Below are 22,350 nucleotides of genomic sequence, written 5' to 3'. Positions count from 1 at the left end.
CCAGACGTATTTTTGTTTTATCTGATGCAGAGTGGATCTTCCACTGGAGTGTGACACGCCGTGAATTGATGCGAAAACTTTATGACGCAAAGATACTGGCATGTATGGTCGAATTATTTCTGTAGACACATCTCAGAACAAGAAATTGTTGTCGTTGAAAACAATTGCTTGTAGCTTCGAAGATGTTTCCCCCGTACAACAGTGTTTTTAATTCTTGATCGTTTTGTTGTTCCTCTGCAACGGTTGATAAATTGACAGCAGTTGGCGGCGATATAAATGAAATACGAGAAAGAGCATCTGTCACAACATTGTCACTCCCAGATAGGTGTACAATGGTTGTCGAAAATTGAAAAATATAATCGAGATGGCGGAGCTGCCGTGGTGACGCCTTCTCTGGTTTCTGTTTGAAAGCATATACCAGCGGTTTGTGGTCCGGTTTAATGACGAAAACTCTTGCCTCTAGAAAGTGAGTGAAAAAACTAATGGCGCTGTAGATTGATAATATTTCTCTATATATGCGCTGTAATTTTTTTCAGTTGCTGAGAGTTTTCTCAAAAAAAACCCGAGTAATTAGTGCAGCACTCGCAACGCTGTGATTATAGTTATTAAACGCATCGAGACTTTCGGGGGTGCAAGAGATTTTTCGTTTGTCATTCTTTTTAAAGTTTCGTACCAGATCACTAAGCTGTGCTAGATGTTGCGAAAAGTGTGGTATGCAACGCCGATAGTAATTCAGAACACCTAGAAAACGTCCTAGATCACTGACTGTGTCAAGTTGTTTGTAATTCACTATTGCTTCAATGCGATCCTGTGGTGGTTTAATGCCATTCTTGCTGACCGTGTAGCCCAGGAAAGGTGCCAATCCTTTCATGATTGAGCAGCCAAGCAAGAATTTGTCTATATCGTCTCAAATATTGTTTTAACGAAAAACTCGTTCCAATTGTACAAACCATACCGTTGGATTGGTTTTGTTGAAGTTCGGGACTCTCACATTGTGTTTCAGGTTTATTTCTGTGGAGTCTACTTGTGTATTTGTAGTTTGTTCCGCGTTCAACGCCATATTGTTATGTATTTGTCTGGAACGCAGTTTGCGAGTGTATTCTTGCATAAGATGCACTACTTGGTAGAGTTTTTATTTGATTTTTTAACGGAGTCACCAGTTTAGTCGTTCCAAGTTTTTTTGTTCTGATACCTGTGATGACGATGGTGCGTGTTGGATGACCCCGTTAATAGTTTTAATGAATGTTGTTTAGCACTTCTTAAACTAATGTTATTTTACACTTTTAACAAATTAGTTCTGTAAGTTTTTTACTTTGCGCGTCGGGGTCACCACATTGGTCGTCTTCATTGACTATTTCATTTAGAAATACAAGATTATACAACAAATACAAAACTACTTTACTAACAGAAAATTAACAATTCAATGTTCTTTTTGTTTAGCATTGCTAGGTGAGTTGTTTTCATCAAAAGTGACAATCGGATATTGTACCGTTGCCACACATCAAATATTCTGTTTTATTAATGGTCTGTTCCACGAGCTACTCGTAGTAAAACTCAAGTAAAACACAAGTAAAGCACAAATTGTGAGTAACACAAATAAAGTGCCAAATTTCGCTCTTTACATAGATTTTCATGAAACAGCTTTGGGTAAAGTGTGGGAGCACACCAGCGCCGTGCAAATAAACAATACAAAAATTTACATTTAAACCAAGACAGCTGATTCACACACTAACACAAATTTTACTTGAAAGAAAATGTACGAGTAAAGTCTGTGTAGCATTTTCGAATTTCGGCAGTGATTACATTCTCTATGGAACTCTCATTTACTCGCAAATTTGCTGGTGGAACACACGTGTGTATAAGTACACAGTGTTACTCAAAGTTACTATAAGTAATTTGTGAAATAGACCTAATATGCAGAGGCGAGGCGTCGAATGGTTCAGAGTGTTCACTGAACACCTTAACATAGCTTCCTTCTTGAATTTTTTTTTATTAGGTAAATAATCTCGCTATGTAGCTACTGTAACGACCCAATTTTTGTCGTCATATAAAAATTAGGGTTACATAAGTTGCGCGACCCTAACGTATTTGTTTAAAGAAATAAAACCTAATGTGTTTTGCAAAACATGCAAAAACAATTCTTAGATGAACAAAATACACAAGTGAAGTAAACAAGTAAAGACACAACTAATATATTTTTTTACAACAAGCATGGAATGGTCACGTAGACATGCAAAAACAAATCTTTGGAAAAAAACACACAATGCGAGTAAAACAAGAAAGCAACCGAGAACTTAATGCAATTTTGCAAAACATGCAAAAACAATTCTTAGATGAAAAATACACCATTGAAATAAAAAAGCCAGTTAGCGGGACTAAAAGCGTCGACAAGATCGAATAAAAGGGGACAAAAATGTGAAATCGACCTCTTTTTGAATACCACCTGCGAGCAGAGTGGACGAGTTTTTTTTGCTGAAGCGACCGAGGTTAGAGCAGACTTACAGCCGATAAGTGATAACAGTTGTGGAGCCATTGCACGCACAGGATACCGGTCTGGGAGCTTTAAAAGTTGCCAGATAGAGAAATCTCATAGGAGGCTTCAAAAGTACCCTATGGGAAATCTCCGTCGAAGGTATTAACTGGCACGTGGCTTTGGCGGATACTAGAAGCAGACGGAAATACTGAAGAACTGAGTAACAGAGGAAGTAATAAAATATTGGTAAGCTCGTATCATAATTAATACTCCATATTCCTGCGTTTGCGGCTTGTGTTTTAGTAAATTAAATACGCTGGGGAATCATAATTAATACTCCATATTCCTGCGTCTACGGCGTAGTCCGCGGTAATTGAAAAGGTCTGTGCTTCGCTTCATTCAAAAAAAAACCATAGTCTACGAGTATTAAATCCGGTATTTGCATATAGTGAACCAGATAAATTCTATTTAATTTATAAAATTGTTTATGTATTTTTTTTGGATAAACATTATTTTTAGAAAATTGAATTATGTATGTATTTTTTTGAATAAATACTATTTTTTTAGAAAATTGAATTGTAACAAAAGTAAAGTAGAATTTGCATATATATTGAATAAGATAAACTCTCTTTATTTAAGAAAATTTAATTTATTGTAAACGCTATTGAATTGGAATAATATATATAATAACAATAAAGAAGAAGTGAATATAAAAAGTACCGTGGTTTTGAATAGAACAGAGACTAGGGACGGATGAATCATAAGAAATTACGCTGTGAATCGGAGTCGAGTCCAAAAATACAAATTGTCTTGTAAGAACACTGGACACTGCTGAACTATCCCAGCTATAGACAGCCCCACGTAAAGGGGTTCATTACACTACTTAACATTTTTTATAATAGCTTTTTAAACAGATTAACATGATTATTTTATTAAGGTTTTGGATTACATAAATTTCTATTTATATCACATTTTCGGACAAATTTAAATACACTTAAAACAAAGAAGTTAACGAATTGATACAAATAATTTAAGATGATATTAAATATATATAATCTATGAAATATATTTCTCCCAAACAGCAACAATTGCAATCCTTTCTTCTAATTTTTACTTTTTGTACGACATGTCAGAGAAGTTTGTTTATTCTGTTTTTAAAAAACATGGATTCAAATCTTATGTTTTCCATATGATATATAAAAAAAGAGCATACAGTTTAAAATCAACATGGAACAATTTTAAAAACATTCTAAACATTTTACATACAACTCGTGCAAAAACCAAGTTTTTTTTACTTAATATGGCATTTACACTGACCTCAAATGGCTCATTTCAAATGAGTTATTTAAAAGTGTCTACATTCATTGCAATTCATTTGTTCTCATTTCGAACAGCTGATTTTTCAACTTGCCTGTTAATTTGATTTTTGGCGTTTGCTAAAAATTTGTTAGATGAAGCTTAAATACATCTTCAAACCTTACAACATAAACTGAAAACTTATTTTTAGCTGCGATTTATTTGTTTTTGGGAAATAGGAGTTCCAAAAAGAGGTACATCGTTCTCAAGGAAATGCAATCACCAAAAATTTGTTTAACTTTTTTTGTAAATATGTCAAAAACAGCTTTCTCAAACTGTCAAAATGCCATGAAAATCTTTTATTTAAAGTATGTTCCTAAGATGTAGAAACCAGCTAATTACGGACACCGTACAATTTTGAAGTAAATTAGAAGGAGGGGTCATAGCTCAGTCAAGGCGGATCTAGACTCTGCTACAGACTACATGACAGCAATACTAGATTTCAATACCAGAATTTCCACTCTTTATTCAACCAGAGATAGCTGGGAGCTTGGATGTATAACAATTAACTCTGCTGTTACCATTTACACAGATGACTCAAAGATGGAGTGCAGTACGGGAGCAGGTATCTTCTCGAAAGATATACAGATAAGACAGTCCTGCTGACTCCCTGATACTTGCAGCGTCTTTTCGGGTGAGATATAAGCTATTGAAAAAGCGGCCAACCTTATACAACAAAGTACAATTCATCCTTCGAATATCACGATTTTTGTAGATAGTCAGGCCGCGCTGAAAGCAATTGCATCTAAAACATTTACATCCCAGACTGTATTAAAACGTCGCACCTCACTGATGAGCATCAAACATCACAAGGTCTCTCTTTCCTGGGTTCCTGGGTATAGCAATATTGAAGAGAATGAACTAGCAGATGAGCGACCTCACAATACATATACCAATATGTGAACTGTTTAGGATGATAGAGGAAATCACCAACACGGTGACAAACAATTTATGGACTAACCGCGAAGTCTTTGATGTCGCTAGAACCTTATGGTCTATGTTGGACAAAAATAAAACGAAAAAAATGAAGTTGCCAAGATGAAGAAGAGGTAGAATCTACCAACCACTTCCTTTGTCTCTTTTCAGGACTTCAGACAAGGCAACTGCAATGTCTCGGGAATCACTTTTTGACTGGCTTGGAAGAGATACCGAAAGCACATTTATCGAATCTCCTCAACTTCAACTGGAAAACCAAATGGTTGAACAAGGATTAAAAAGGTTAGCCACTCGCCTCTCCCCGCAAAATTTTTTTTAAGCCACCACAATGGGCAATATATGCCCATATATGGAAGTTCTGACAATGGTCAGCACGCGTCTTCCGAACCTAACTTAACCAAGGGTATGTTCAATGTATTCATTTGCATTTGGAACATATTTGGAATTATTAATAATATTTAATATTTTAAATATTATATTTTATATAATATTTTAATCTCGTTGGAAATCATTTATACAGAATGAGATCCAATGGAACTCATTGAGGCTTGAGATTTGTTATGTTCAATTTTCTTTGCGTGTGTTATATGCGAAGTTAAGGTCTCGCACCGTGTCAAGTCCACCTAGCTCGTCAGAAAAAGAGTGGGTCGTACCCTACAACACTATAAAAAAACCAAAAACAAGAAAAAAACAAATAAATATATAGAAAAAATCATATAATTTTAACGTAGTGGAAGTAGTAAAAGGCCCTGACAGACTTCTTACAGCTCCCTAATCTTACTAATCTTTCTTGTCCTGTGTAACTCATTTTCTTTTTACATCAACCTATCACTGTTCCCTCTTTCACGTACACCAGTCACCTACATTTCTTGTAATTAAGCCCTCATGTTTAAAGATTTAATTTTTTTCAAATTTTCAAATTTTGACTATGCAACATATCTAAATAAAATCACCAAAAAAGAAAAGAAAAGAACCAATTCATATTATATTGATATTATATTTGGTTTTAATCCAAACAAACAAAAATACATATATAATAAAAAAACCAAAAAAAAAATATATAAATAATTAACATTATTCATTTACTAAATATAATAGTATTTAGAAATTATTGATATTAAAAACCAAAAAAAAATATACAAAGAAAAAAAATTAAGAAAAGCAAAAAGAAAAGAATATTCCTGAACTAAATTTTAGATCTAAATTAACGAAAGAAAAAAACGAACGAAAAAATCTAAATAAATAAAATACACAAAAAAATATAAAAAAAACAGAAAGGAGTATTACAACTGGCACTCTTTTACAACTCGTAAATTCACCTCCTCGTTGATGACGTCACTAGCAAGAAAACCTGTAAGTAGACTAAACTACAAACTCTCTTAATACTTGCACTCTTGTGCACCTTTATGGTGTATAGTTCTCTGTCTATATACATACTGTAACATAAAATTTACGTTCGTAAATTTTACAACACAAAAATATAATAATACAAAAAAAAAATATATATATAATAATAAAATAAAACATCAAAACAATAATAAAACTTGTAAACAACACACTGTTGTAATTACAAGAACAAATCTACTGTTTGCTTCGCACCTCGCGGATATAAAAGGCGAAGCAAAAGCACAAGAAAGGCATTCAGCGAGGCATCGAGCCAAAGAACAGGTCGCTCCATAATATACGTGCTGAAACATCAAGAACCGAAATTCACATCTCGATTCCCATTTGTATTTTATTTAATAGAAATACCCATTTCTATTAAAATAATTATTACTAACGAAATTAACATTTCGTTAGTAGTAATAGAAATGTAAATTTCTATTACTTATTTATTCATAACGAAATCAAATTTTCATTAATAAATTACTCGGTAAGGTGATAATTGCACATGAGTATTATCACCCATACCAAATCCATTGCAGAGAGAAGAAATTCACATTTCTTCAAAACACATTGTCAGGGGCGATGAAATTAACATTTCTACACCAAATTCATTGAACAGAGAAGAAATTCACATTTCTTCAAACATGTCAGGGGCGTTGAAATTAACATTTCTACGCCAAATCCATTGCATAGAGAAGAAATTCACATTTCTTCAAAACACATTGTCAGGGCGTTGGAAATTAACATTTCTACGCCAAACCAACTAACTTCACCGAGGAAGATAACCACATCATTGCACCAACGCCACCGTCCACCGGGTATTCAAACTTTCCACTGCTCCTATCAAATAAATTTATTGTAGGACTGGACCTGGAATCCGGCGAGCAAAACCCCGGCCAGAAAGGTTCGTTACAATACATACATACTATGTTTATATACCTATTTCTATGGAAAATTCAGTTTAAAGGTTAAAACGAAATTAAGGAAATGGGCCTTAATTTCGTTGAAACGAAGGCTGACGTTAAGGAATATTTTTTTTGATTTGTGTGAAGAATTTTGGCGCTAACCGAATAAGTGAGAAAATTTTGAATATAAAAAACCAAAAACTAGAATAAAAAATAAAATCTATTGAAATGTTTGAACTATTAAATGTAATTTTTTATTTAGTATTTACTTTAAAAATTAAATATAATTCTGAAGTAAATAAATGAAAATTGCGGATTTTATTAGAGTCATCAAGCGAAACACTAGTTCAAGTTTTTTAAGCTCATCGGATGAAGTGCATCTGCTTGGATTTATTAGAAATTTTGTGAAAACGATCAATAATTTTTCCGATGAAGATTCCAGGACTTCAAAGATGTACTACTAATTATTTGCTTGGTATGTGCGATTAAAAAAATACGGTTGTTATTTATTAATTATGTTTCATACTTCAATAAATTTGTTGATAAATTCCAATCAACGAATATAAAATAACCGTGGTAGTCACAATCGGTCGAGTGCAGAGAAGGAAACTTATATATTTTTATGGTATATGTTATGGCAAATACGTATACTTTTCGCAAAATTGGTATTTGTTTTGGCATATGAAAAGCTTCTGCATGGAGAATAATTGAAAGAACTATAGAGTGGCTCATATCAAGCGGATACCAATTTATAAGATAGCCAAATACGGCCGAAGCAATTGCTAATATGGCAAAAGTGGAAGCTACGAAAAAATTTCCGGTCATAATTGATTGCATAGACAGCACACATATTCAAATAAATGCACTACACCATAGCAAGGAGGGAGTTTTCGATGAAAATGGTTTATTTATAGACGCATATATTGGAGAGTTTGATTCCTTATATGACAGCCGAATTTCACGGTAATCACAACTGTCTACTACAGCATCATTTCCATACAAATGTCCCAGTGGTACTTTTTTTTAGGATATTCTGCATATCTGCAAAGATTGTCATAGAAGACACTTGTGAGCGAATGAAAGCAAGGTTTCGTCTAATGTTATATTTTATGGAACAACAAAGAACACCTTCTATAACAAATTTAATTATGTGCGCGTGCATATTGCATAATACATGCTACGAAATGATGCAGTTCATAGGTATTAAATTTATTCAGAATGAGTATGCCCACGAGGAAGACATAATAAATCCTTATTATATCTTATGTAATATCTTGTTTTATTATTATATAATAAATTTTATTATTTTATTATTATATAATAAATTTTATTATTTTATTATTATATAATAAATTTATTACATAATAATAATAAATTTATTCCTTTATCGTGGATTACTACACGATTTTTAGGAATCAGATTTTTAATTCGATTTTATAAATTTCTTCTATTTTAAAAACTTTGCAGGAAGATATCTGCTCCTGTATGGGCATCCGAAATTGTCGAGACTATAAAAAATGTCTGTGTCTTTAACAGTTTGTGCAGCCTTGGCTATTTGTGGATAAACACCAGTAATCATAGCTTCTAATTTGACAGACACGAGTTTTAAGCCTCGCACATGTATAAAGACAAACGTTTTTTTGTTTCAATGAAAGCTTACAAAGAAAGTGTGATTTTAGTATCGGGCGCATCGGTAAATATACAAGGAATTGAAAATTTTAATATTATAGTAAACAGTGAAAAAATTATACTAAAAGATGTTTTGTATGTTCCGGACTTACATTCTAATTTATATAGAACTATTTTATCCATATTATATCTAATATGGATAAAATAGTTTTAAATTCACGTTTTACGTAAATTTAGAAAACAACAAAGAAACTGTAAATACGATTATTAAAAAAATAACTTTTTAACGTGCCATAAACGGTTCGAACATTTAAATATTAAAGATTTACTCACCCTGCATGTAATAATCTTAAATTCGCCACTCGATGTTAGCTGCAAAACGTGCGCGATGTGTCAAATAACAAGCAAATCCTATAATGAGTATTCTGAAATTATATTAAAAGACATATTAGACTTGGTGCATACGAATATTTGTGGTCCCGTGCAGATAAATTCATTAAGATGAAGTGCGTACTTTATAACATTGACGATTTTTCAATATATATTGAAGTTAAATTTCTTCATAAAAAATCGGAAGCTCTTGGTGCGTTCAAAGAATATCTGATAAGAATGAAAAAAAAAGACTGAAAGAAAGCTTAAGGTAATGTGGAGTGATAATGACCGAGAATACCTCTGCTCAAAAAGTACCCGACTTTTGTTGTTTGTTAACTATTCCTTAAGTAATAGAGCTTTTTCAAATTTTTTTGATACACCCTTTCTTGACATATGGTACAAATTTGAACGCCATCTGTCAATTAGTTTGTTTACAGCAGCTGTTAATGTGAGACTACCTCAAGATGTTTACTATGGAAAATTCTTGTTGTACGCGCTTTTTTGACCAAACGCGGCACCATATTCGCCAGATCTGGCGCCGTGCGACTTTTTCGTGTTCCCGAAACTCAAATTGCCCTTTCGTGGTAAGCGTTTTGAGTCGATTGAATCGGTAAAAGAGAATTAGCTGAAGGAACTAAAAGCCATACCTGCACGGGCCTACGAAAAGTGTATGGAAGATTGGGTTAAGCGTTGGTTTATGTGTATAGCTTTAGAAGAAGCATATTTAGAAGGAGATAAAATAAATTTGGAATAAAATTTAAATTTGTGTGTTTTATTTACAAAATCCGAGTAATTTTTGAGCAGAAGGTATATGAACTCAAATTTTTTAAGAATTAGACAAAATGGAATTGTGTATCAAACAACAGTGACTTATTCAAACTACAGTGATATTACTGCAGCATACCTACATGTCGAATCCGAAAATGAAATTTTTATGAAACAGCCCCCAATGTTTAGGACGAGCTGAATCCGGACGCCGTGTGTCGATTAAAAAAATCAATCTATGAAATAAAAAAATTATGAATGAAATAAAAAAATTACAACAATTTTAATTAAAATGAGTTTTAATCGGTGTCAGTCTGATAATTATATTTACGGCAAGAAAACGGAAAATATAACTACACTGATTGGACTCTATGTGGATGATATGTTGGTTGAATGTTCCTCTAAAAAACAATTGACTGAAACAATTCACGAATTAAATCATTATGTTTAAGTTGTAGATCGTGGACCGGTAAAACATTTACCGGTGCGATTTACATTCACCAGGAAAAGTATGTTAAAGAACTTTTGGAGAGTTGGAATATGAATAATTGTAAGGCGGCATCTACATCAGAAACTAATTAAGTAGTTTTAAAAATCGATCCTTTCTTTCCTTTCCAATTTTTAGCGAATTTGCTGGTGTGTTTTGGATCGTTATCTTGCTGGAACATCTATTTTAAGAGCATATTCGAACTAGCATATGGCATCATAACATTCCTTAATATATCAACGTATACATTTTGGTCCATGATCCTATGGACCCACATCGCTATATCAAAAACAGGCCCATACTACAATTTTAAGGCCACCGTCCTTAACTGTCTTGACAATATAATTTGGAAGATATTCCATGTTTAGAGGTCAACGTACATACTATCTAGAACCTACTCCATCAAACAACACAAGTTTAGAATCATCTGTCCAATGGATTTTGGCAAACTTCAACCGCGCTTTGATATGCCTTTGATTAAGTATTGGCACCTTTCGTGGGCTTCACGCATTCAAATTTTTTCTTATCTCTATATTCCATTTTACATAAACAATATGCAAGCGATTAACTAACGAAAAGGATTATGCAAAAAATCGTTATATATTTTTGCTTCTGTTGCACTGCTATTTCATTGAACACAGTATATTAATGGAAGGGAAAAATTAATAAATTTAAAAATTTTTTATAAAATTTCATTATAATTAATGTAATTTTTATATTTATTTTTTCAATTTTACCATTAAAAATCTGTGACTCAGTTTTTATATCAGAGAAATGCAATGAGTCATAATTTTAACACTTAAAGTACACTCATAAGGAACCAAATAAAAGTGCGTATAAATATTTTTCTTATATACTACTTATATGCATTCTCATTCGCCACAGAAATGATTCATAAGTGTTTTCGTTTTGAGTGCCGGTGCTAATGAATCAGCGTCATAAGTATCAAATGACTCATGGATTACAGCGTATACTCGAGTAGTATATATTAATAAACGTATGTATGAATGAATATCGAAAATGAATGTCTCGGTTAGGCATTCGTAAAAATTTTGTGTGAGCGCTGTTGTTCGCTAAGCCAATAATTTGTGTGTGCTTATAATATGTGTTATACTTTTAGTGTATGTTGTTGTTGTTAACATTGTAAATGCATGCATTTTGTTTATGTTATTAAATATTATTTGTGCATTAAATTACTGGTTGTTTCAGTAAGAAATTATATGTACAATAAACAACATAAAATGACTTGCATCACTTTTATGTCAAGTGGCGGTGTTTATGAGTATTATAAGAGAAAAGTATAAATCATTATAAGTGCTGTCTGCTGTATGTATGAATCAGTTAGAGTCGAAATCACGAAAAAAAGAGGTTGAATGCATATAAATGAAACAAAGCAAATGATTCCAGTATGATCCGAGTGTTGAGTACTTATTGCAGGTCTCTGGTTTGTATCAACTGATATCTTTTATGTTTACGTCATCAAACCAAAATTCAATTAGTTCTTTCATTTCCCATTTTTTTTATTAAATGGATTCGGTTCTATAAGTTTTTGAATATGGGTATATTAGTTTTGTTAAAGGCAATCACTAAGAAAAACAATCATTCCTAATTAATGAGCATACAATTTGTCATAATAATAGTTAATTATTTCAGATATGTGTTTACTATACTGAGTTATCTAATTGGCGTATTTATATTTGCTACAATCGTTGGACAAGTTGGTAATGTAATAACCAATCGCAACGCTAATCGTTTGGAGTTTGAAAGACTTTTAGATGGAGCTAAAACTTATATGAGACATCACAAGGCATGGCTAATATTTCTATTATATTATTACCCTAATGTATATTTTGGTTGCATATTGTAGGTACCTGGTGGAATGAAACGAAGAGTCTTACGTTGGTATGACTACAGCTGGTCTCGAGGTCGAATACAAGGTGGTGGAGATATAAACACTGCATTAGGACTTTTACCTGATAAGCTTAAGACAGAGCTGGCATTACATGTTAATCTAAGTGTATTAAAAAAAGTTACCATATTTCAGGAATGTCAGCCAGAATTTCTGCATGATTTAGTTTTAAAAATGAAAGCATATATTTTCACGCCAGGTGATTCAATTTGTCGAAAGGGGGAAGTTGCTCGAGAAATGTTTATTATTGCTGATGGAATTCTTGAAGTAATTAGCGAAACAGGAAAGGTGTTAACTACAATGAAGGCTGGAGATTTTTTTGGGGAAATCGGTATTCTTAATTTGGATGGACTTAATAAGTTTGTGATAACATTTAATCTAGTTTAATGACTTGCATAAAATTTAAAAACTATTTTAGGCGGACTGCTGATGTTCGATCTGTGGGGTATTCAGAGTTATTTTCGTTATCACGTGAAGATGTCTTATCAGCAATGAAGGACTATCCCGAAGCTCAGCAAATTTTGCAGACATTGGGACGTAAACGCCTAATGGAAGTACGTTGTGTCAATAGAAAATATGCAAACAACCAAGTCGACACTGAGGCATCAGTAAATCCTAAAGTACATCAAGTCTATATAAACCAAAGTAATAACAATGATAATAATGCTCCAAAAAAAATTACTGACAAACTTAAAAAGAATGCAAAAAGCCTGAAAGATGTGTTAAAACAATCAAGGTAAGATTTCATAGATTATTGGTTACATTTTCATGAATTGCAACAATTATTTACATAAAGCCAATAAAGTCTGCGTTCACCTTAAGAATTTTGATATGTGGTATAGAAACATAATATAAATGTATATTTTATATTAAAATTTTTGCATACATTTATTTTTTCCTTTCTAAACTTCAAAAAGCCAAAACAAAACTTTTAATTATTCTCTTAACTTTCAAAATAACGAGATAAAACTTAAACAATAAGTAAATATAGGTCTATAAAGTAAATATGGGCTATAGGTATAAATATAGTAAAAGTCTGCGTTTAGTTATAAAAAAGCTTATAAAATCGCTATATATAATAAAATAAGGTTAAATTTAATTTTTGTTAGATGGCCCCGCTGTCTTAAAACTTCACTTAATCTGTTTGAACTTGTATTAACTATCTTCTGAGTTTCTTCAGCAGAAAGTTTTGCTGATTCTGCTTGTACTGTACTTGTTATCATATGCTGGCGAATTATTTTTTCTAATAATTTCTGTTTTAAACTGTCAGATAATCTAAAACGTCATGGATAATCATTGATTACCTGCGCTTTATTTCAAATTCCGATTTAAAATGTTTAAACACTCTTATTTATTCATTGTCGATTCTATGAACTCCAACTGACCTACACCACCAGCCGCCATGCAACCCTATACCATTACTCTACCACCGTCGTGTTTGATTGTATCAACAAGAGTTTGTTTCTCTAGCGCCTGTCCTGATTGGCACGCAACCGGCTTAACCAAAAACAGAAATGAACCTGAAACTGTACTAAAAACTGAAAAAGTAGACATCTGTTTTTATTAGAGTAGTAAATTATACATGTGAATACTTCACCTTTCCATTCACATACACAACTATTTATTTAATATTACGTGTTTTACATTTAATATTATATTTGACATTTCATTAGCTAACGTCAACTACGATGGCTATAACATTTACCTCACCCTATTTTACAAATATATTTTGCTAGGTAAAATACAATGATTTAGCGTTTACAAAATTAATTACAATAAAAATATTCTTTACATACAAACTTATCGAAACCTAAGAGGTTTCTGGCGCATTCTTTGCGAACGTCTTATGGGAATCGGAGTTACTGGCACTTCAGTCTCGTTTGGAATCGATATCAAATGACACTTCAGTCTCGTTTATTTTAGTGTTCTCTTTGTTTGCAAAAGTCGGAATTGTATTCTGTTTGACTTGAGTTACCCTTTTTTCCCCCATCAACACAGTTTGTGTTGAATTTGGCAAGTTGCTTCCAACTCTTCGCAATTGATCTGTATGCCTCTTCCACACTCAATTATCGTCCAGTTGAACGACATAATGTAAATCACCTACTGATCTCAAGATCCTACCAAAACGCCATTTATTTATTGAAAAATAATCGCGTGCAGCCAGTCGTTCCCCATTGCTAAATATTTTAGATGGAATTGTTCGCTCGATTTCCTTGATTTTATTTTCTGGTAACAACAATTCTAACCGTGTTTGAATTTGTCGACCAAACATAAGCATAGCCGGAGATTTATTAGTTGCAGGATGAATCGCTCGTCGATAAGCCATTAATATTTTTGAAATATCATCTTGTACACTTGCTGCTGTAGAGTTTGCAGCTTTAAGTTTCGCTTTTACCGTTTGCACAAATCGCTCTGCTTGCCCGTTAGTAGCCGGATGATAAGGAGCACCTTGTTTATGTATTATACCATTGCTTTTTAAAAAGTGTTGAAACATTGTAGAGTTAAATTGTGTTTAATGATCTGAAACCACTACGTTCGGGATTCCAAACGTTGCAAAGATTTTACGGCACACTGATATCGTAGTTTCTGTTGTAATGTTTGGAATTATATGCACTTCAAGCCATTTGCTATATGCATCTACCAATATAAAAACATATTTTCCGCAAATTGGCCCAGCGAAATCCACATGTACTCGCTCAAAAACTTTTTTTGGTCGCAACCAGCAAGATACCGGTTCCACTGTTTTTACTTCAGCCCTTGTAAGTTGACATACTGCACAGTTTGACACTAATCGATCAATATCGACATCCATCCGCGGTCACCAGCAACAGGCACGAGCTAACGCCTTCATTTTAGTCCTTCCGAAATGAGCAGTATGAAGTTCTTCTAGTAGTAGTACACTCGACCTCGCAATAAACAACCTTCTTGTAACGAAAATTCAACTAGCGGTACACCAAATCGTTTTTTTGTGGCACATTCACGTTAATACTTCAAATAATGTAAGAGATTTTTCAGCTCTTTATCTTCTTCCGTGGCTCTCTTAAATTCGTTCACCATTACAGGTAAGCTTCCAATGATTTCCTACTCGATAACATCAATTTCTTCAATATTTTCGAATGGGTAACCTTGACAATGCATCTGCGTTGGCGTTATCTGTCGATTTCTTCAGTTTTATTTCGAAATTGAACGATTTCAAAAAAATAACATAATGCTGCATATCCGTAGCTGATAATGTCGGTAAACCTTTGTCCGGTGCAAATATTTGTGAAATTGCCTTATTATCTGTGACTAATATAAATTTTCGCCCAAATAAATATTGATAAAAACGACGTACTCCAAACACAATAGCATATGCTTCTCGATCATAATGACTATAACGCTGCTGAACTTTATTTTAGGTTTGCGAAGCGAATTATATTGGACGCTCTGCTCCATCTGGACAGATATGGCTTAGTACCGCTCCTACACCAATCGGGCTTGCGTCCACTGCTAGTACGACTGGCTAATTGGGATTGTAATGTGTTAAAACAGTGTCCGATTGAATTTGTTTTTTTACTTCTATAAATGCTTTTTCACATTGTTCGTCAAAATTAAATTTCGCATTCTTGTGGAGCAACCGATTTAATGGATATTCGATCTTACTTAAATTTTGAATAAATCTTCCATAATAATTTACTAATCCCAAAAATGAACGTATCTCGTCCTTACTCTTTGGTTTTTTAATTTATTGAATAGCCTTTATTTTGCTGTCCATTTTACGGATTCCATTACGATCAATAATGTAACACAATATTGTATTCTGTCCTCCAAAAATTCCGATTTATCCCAATTCACTCACATGTTATGTACGTTATGTCTTCGCATGACTTCTTCTAGTCGTTTCAAATGCGTGTCATCATCTGGTGCAGTTACTTTGATATCATCAAGAAACACTGAGACACCCGGTATATCGTTAACTAGCTTATCCATGAATCGTTGTCATTTGGCTGGCGCGCAAGCAACACCAAACATCAGTCGTGTAGGTTGATAAAGTCCCTTATGAGTATTTAGTGTAAGCAAATGTCGATCATCCGGATGGTTTTCCAATTGCAAGTACGCTTTTGATAAGTCAAGTTTTGAAAATTTGTATCCACCGCTCATCGAACTAAGCAATTCATCGAGTGTTGGCAATGGATGCTCATCTATCACCAAACCTGGATTCAATGTTACTTTATAGTCGCCACATATGCGCACTATATGGTTCCTTTTTGGTATTACCACCAACGGTGTAGCCCATTCACTATGATCAACTTTTTCGAACAGACCTTGTTGTACCATGTCCTCCAATTCACGTTCAACTGCCTCCCATAACGAAAACGCCACTCGTCTTGGTTTCATTAATTTCGGCACGCAATTGGGTTTGACGTACAGTGCTTGATGACCACTAATTTTGCCCAATGTAGATAAAAATAAGTTTGGAAATTTTTCTTTCCATATCTGTAAATAGTTAGACTTCATATCGGTAATTTGTTTAATGACCATCTTCGTAGATATTCCTTTGTTCCGTGGTGTTACCCACGTTCACTCAATTCTTTTTTAATCAAATTAATTTATATAGTACATTGTATTATTATTGCTAATTTAATTTTATTTTATTTATTACAATATATACTTATGTTTTTCTAATGCCTTTTTTTTAATATTATCTACTATCTTTTTTCTCTATATTTAATAGTCAATACTCAAAATCAGAATTCAATTATGTTTTATAAGATTGCTCCGAATATCAACCACGTTCACTCAATTCTTTTTTCAATCTGTTTATCGCCACGAGGGTTCCACAAGTTCTCTCTCAAAACGCACACGTGCTTTGTCCTCTTGTTATTGCTTCTGCTTTCTTGAAAAAAAAGACTCTCGCTCATCAGAATCGACCGGTTTATTTTCTGCATCTCTCTTAACGAGCGCTCTTTGATTACTACCGGTCGACCTGACTTCAATGACACCCTATTGAAGGTGCATCCACAACATCCCTTCCCCCTTGCGGAGGAGCCTTAATGCTCCTAAAAGAAGGAAACTTTGGGTTGTTGATCGGTATTGTGCGGCTCCGTGTAGCGGTGCTAATTCGGATATGTTGACTGTGGCAGGGAATGCTCAAGTGCATTTAAAATTTTAATTGCAAAACAAAAAATTTAAAAAATTACATAAATCAATTTGTAATCAAAAATCTTACATAAATCTTTTCGTTTATAAATTAAATTTCACATTATTCTTAAAGTAATATAAAAGTATATATGTATATAAAGTATGTATATTAGATTACATAAATAATTTATACATTAGATACAATTTTTAAATGGAACTTCATCTTATTTATAAGTAGAATAAAAATTAAATTTGACATTAATCTTGAAGTATTATAAAAGTAAATATGTATATAAAGTATGTATATTAGATTACATAAATAGTTTATACATTAGATACAATTTTTAAATAGAACTTCATCTTATTTATGAGTAAAATAAAAATTAAATTTGACATTAATCTTATAAAGTAATATAAAAATATATATGTATATAAAGTATGTATATTAGATTACATAAATAATTTATACATTAGATACAATTTTTAAATGGAACTTCATCTTATTTAGAAGTAGAATAAAAATTAAATTTGACATTAATCTTATAAAGTACTATAAAAATATATATGTATATAAAGTATGTATATTAGATCACATAAATAATTTATACATTAGATACAATTTTTAAATAGAACTTCATCTTATTTATGAGTAAAATAAAAATTAAATTTGACATTAATCTTAAAGTAATATAAAAGTATATATGTATATAAAGTATGTATATTAGATTACATAAATAATTTATACATTAGATACAATTTTTAAATAGAACTTCATCTTATTTATGAGTAAAATAAAAATTAAATTTGACATTAATCTTAAAGTAATATAAAAATATATATGTATATAAAGTATGTATATTAGATTACATAAATAATTTATACATTAGATACAATTTTTAAATAGAACTTCATCTTATTTATGAGTAAAATAAAAATTAAATTTGACATTAATCTTATAAAGTAATATAAAAATATATATGTATATAAAGTATGTATATTAGATTACATAAATAATTTATACATTAGATACAATTTTTAAATGGAACTTCATCTTATTTAGAAGTAGAATAAAAATTAAATTTGACATTAATCTTATAAAGTACTATAAAAATATATATGTATATAAAGTATGTATATTAGATCACATAAATAATTTATACATTAGATACAATTTTTAAATAGAACTTCATCTTATTTATGAGTAAAATAAAAATTAAATTTGACATTAATCTTAAAGTATTATAAAAGTATATATGTATATGTGTATGTATATTAGATTACATAAATAATTTAATGTATTAAATACAATTTTAACTGCAACTTCAAAATTTCCGTATATATTAAAAAATCAAAAATTCTAAAAAAAATTTCTGGATATATCAATATAGTTCAATTTTAAAGAATAGACCGAAAATATGTTAAGGAAATTTTGGTATATCAATATAGTTCAATTTTAAGGAATAGACCGAAAATATGTTAAGGAAATTTCTGGTATATCAATATAGTTCAGTTTTAAAGAATAGACCGAAAATATGTTAAGGAAATTTCTGGTATATCAATATAGTTCAATTTTAAAGAATAGAAAGAAAATATGTTAAGGAAATTTCTGGTATATCAATATAGTTCAATTTTAAAGAATAGAAAGAAAATATGTTAAGGAGGTATGTCCTCATAGAACGGTTTTACCAAGTTATTGTGGAAGGTTTTTAATTTCCCTCTAATCAAAATTTTTACGTTCACGTTACTTGGTACACCTTTTACTACATAGGGTCCCTCCCAGATTGGTGAGAATTTGCTTTTCCTTGCATGATTTCTAAGGAGCACCTTCTCCCCGATATTATACTTCCTCTCCGTTATTCCCTTATCGTAATACCTTTTAGACTTTTCTTTAGCAATCTTTTGATTTTTTCTCACCGCATCGTGACATCTTTGAATTTGGTACTTCAAAATCTTGGAGTAATCCTCCGGGTTATACACAGGAGAGGGCTTGTTCCGTAGTGCCATGGGAAAATCGGTGTCGAATCCAAATAGTGTTTTACTGGGTGTCTGTTTCAAGGACGTGTGCACAGTATTATTATGGACGTGCATCGCGTGGTGCAGCCATTGATCCCAATTAGTACCTTCGGTACTCGAGAAACTTCGTAAGAATTCTGCTAATGGCCGATGACTCCGCTCCAAGGAACCGTTTGCTTGCGGGTGGTATGGGGTGATAAACAGCTTCCTGACCCCAAGGACTTTGCAGGTTTCTTTGAATAGCGCTGATGTAAAATTGCTACCGTTGTCAGTTACCAACACCTTGGGAATCGTAAATTTCGCGACTATTTCCTCGAAAAACGCTCGCGCGACTGTAGACGCTTCGGCATCCGGTATTGCTACGCATATCATGTATTTGCTGAAATCGTCTTGAAACGTAAGTATGTTCCTATTTCCACTTAGCGTTAGGGGTAATGGCCCTACAATGTCCATGTATACTTTATCGAACGGCCGATGGGACGTATCAGTTATTACCATTGGCATTTTTCCTGCACCTCAACTTTTATTCTTTTGACAGAGTTCGCAAGTCTTAACCAAATTTTTTACATCCTTTTGCATACCGGCCCATTTAAATTGACGTCTTATACGAAAATAAGTGCGTAATGCTCCTTGGTGCCCGCCTAGAGGAGAATTGTGGAACTTATCTAGAAATTCTTTGATCTCCCTGCGATCTGTCAAGTAAACTGCGTCATCTTCTTTTGTCTGATTTTTCTCCTTCTCTTCCGTTGCCTTACTCCGGGTCACTGCCTGTATTTTGTCTTCCTTCCCAGGTGAAACCTCGCTGGACAATCTACTCCGGGCATCCGCGTTCACTCCCTGTATTTTGTCTTCCTTCCCAGGTGAAACCTCGGTGGACAATCTACTCAGGGCATCCGCGTTCAAGTTCGTCTTACCGGGCTTATAGCATATTTCAAAATCAAACTCTAGAAGCTTTAGTCTGAACCTGCCCAACCGTGTATCTTGATGTTTTAGATTCGCTATTCCACGCAGGGGTTTGTGGTCAGTATACACCTTAAAATGTCTCCCAAGGAGATAGGGTCTGAAATTCCTGATTGCCCACACTATCGCGAGAAACTCCTTCTCTATAGTGGAATATCTCTGTTCCGTCGCACTTAATGCTCTGCTAGCGAAGTATAGGGAGCCCTTTCCGGGCTCCCCTTGAGATAAAACTGCCCCCAGGGCTTCATTGCTGGCATCTGTAGTGAGTGTGAAAGGCTTAGAAAAATCTGCATATCGCAAAATTGGGGGAGTGGTCACCCTGGTTTTCAAACTATCCATTGCTTCCTGACAGGCTGTTGTCCACCTAAAACTAACTCCCTTTTTAAGTAGGTTTGTTAGGGGTAATGCAATCTTCGCTGCTTCAGGAATGAATTTCCTGTAGTAGTTGATCAACCCCAGGAAAGCCTGTACTTGTTTAATATTTCGTGGGGGTTTAATATTTTTTACACATGCTACCTTTTCTGGATCTGGTAATACTCCTTCGCTCGAACATTTATGACCTAAATATATCACTTCTCTACGAAGGAATTGACATTTATCTGTCTGCAATTTTAGGTGATGTTTTCTCAAAGCATTGAATACCCTTCTCAACCGTGCATCGTGATCTCTAAGATTACTTCCGTATATTACGATGTCGTCCAAATAGACAAAACATTCTATTCCCTGTAATCCTGTCAATATATGGTTCATGATCCTCTGAAAAGTGGCTGGGGCTCCTGTTAGGCCAAATGGCATTCTCTTGAATTCGTAGTGAATGAAACTCGTACTGAATGCAGTTTTCTCCCGATCTTGTCTGTCCATGAGAACCTGGTGGTACCCGCTTGCCAAATCCAGGGTACTGAAATATCGACTATTCCCTAATTGGTCTAATATTTCATCAATCCTCGGTATTGGGAAAACTTGTTTTATTGTAACTTCATTTAGACGTCTGAAGTCCACCACTAGCCTCCATTTCCTTTCCCCATTCGTACCTGATTTCTTGGGTACTAATAGTATGGGCGAGTTCCAAGAAGAAACGCTGGGTGCTATTATCCCCTCCTTTAACATTTTGTTAACTTGGTTATTTATTTCCTCTTTCTGAGTCTCTGGCAGCCGGTATTGCTTTATGTTAATCGGTGCGGTTCCCGGCGCCGTTAATATTTCGTGTTCGAGGACTTTTGTACATGATAGTTTATCTCCTTTAATTATAAATAAATCGCTGTAATCGCTGATGGTTTGCCTAATGCATTTTAACTCTTCCCTATTTAACGTTTCGTCTAAACGAATAGTGTTCCAGAGTGTAGTACATCTATTTACTTTGTCATTTTCACTCATATGGTCTTGGGACTTCGCCATATTTATTTGTGACGACTCTATATTCTCCTCATCCTCCGTATATTTTTCGTAATTAATTGTCGGAATGTTTATAAGTTTCACTGGCCATTCGTTTGCATTGAGTACCGGAACGTAACCAATGTTCTTAACAATTTTTGTTAAAGTTGCCCCTATGTAAACATTGGGGAATATTTCCATTTTATCTACTACAATCTCACTCATACCTAAACCTACTCTTATTGGAACTATTCTCGTCGCTCGACCTGGAATCGTTATAGTGGTAGCTATACAGATTCGGTTGCCGTCGACTCCTGCAGTTAGAGGCAAGGTTGTTTCGTGTGTGTCTCCTACGAACCGCACACTCTTATGAACAGTATCTACTACGGCGCGGTTCCATAGCTCGTCCCTACCTAGCAGCCCATCTGCTGGTAGTACGGTTCCTTCTGGCACCACATGCATTTTAAACTGCAGGTGAGGGATTAATGCATGCTGAATTCTTACTGTACCCAAGGTTTCGGTACTTCCTCCGAATGCTCCTACTAAATGTCTAATATCCCCTGAGTCATACTCAAGGTGCTTCTCAAGGGCATCCGCTTTAACTAAACTCGTATCTGCGCCAGAATCGACTAGAAGCGTAAGGTGCTTCTTCGCCGATTGATCGCAC

General features: G+C 33.5%; 1 protein-coding gene across 1 annotated transcript in view; it reads left to right on the top strand.

The window, feature by feature from the left end:
* The window catches only part of LOC119665450 (cyclic nucleotide-gated cation channel alpha-3-like), a 210,734-nt gene that overhangs the window by 132,522 nt on the left and 55,862 nt on the right, over positions 1 to 22,350 (top strand). The window contains exons 10-12 of the mRNA XM_038074675.1: positions 11,963 to 12,116; positions 12,177 to 12,577; positions 12,637 to 12,954. Of these exons, the coding sequence (XP_037930603.1) occupies positions 11,963 to 12,116; positions 12,177 to 12,577; positions 12,637 to 12,954 (873 nt within the window). The remainder of the gene's footprint in view (positions 1 to 11,962; positions 12,117 to 12,176; positions 12,578 to 12,636; positions 12,955 to 22,350) is intronic.

The sequence above is a fragment of the Teleopsis dalmanni genome, chromosome 1 (genome assembly GCF_002237135.1).
Source record: "Teleopsis dalmanni isolate 2A chromosome 1, ASM223713v2, whole genome shotgun sequence".
Classification (NCBI taxonomy): Eukaryota; Metazoa; Arthropoda; class Insecta; order Diptera; family Diopsidae; genus Teleopsis; species Teleopsis dalmanni.
The sequence above is the reverse complement of the archived record's forward strand: the minus strand, read 5'-3'. Positions and strand labels throughout refer to the sequence as shown.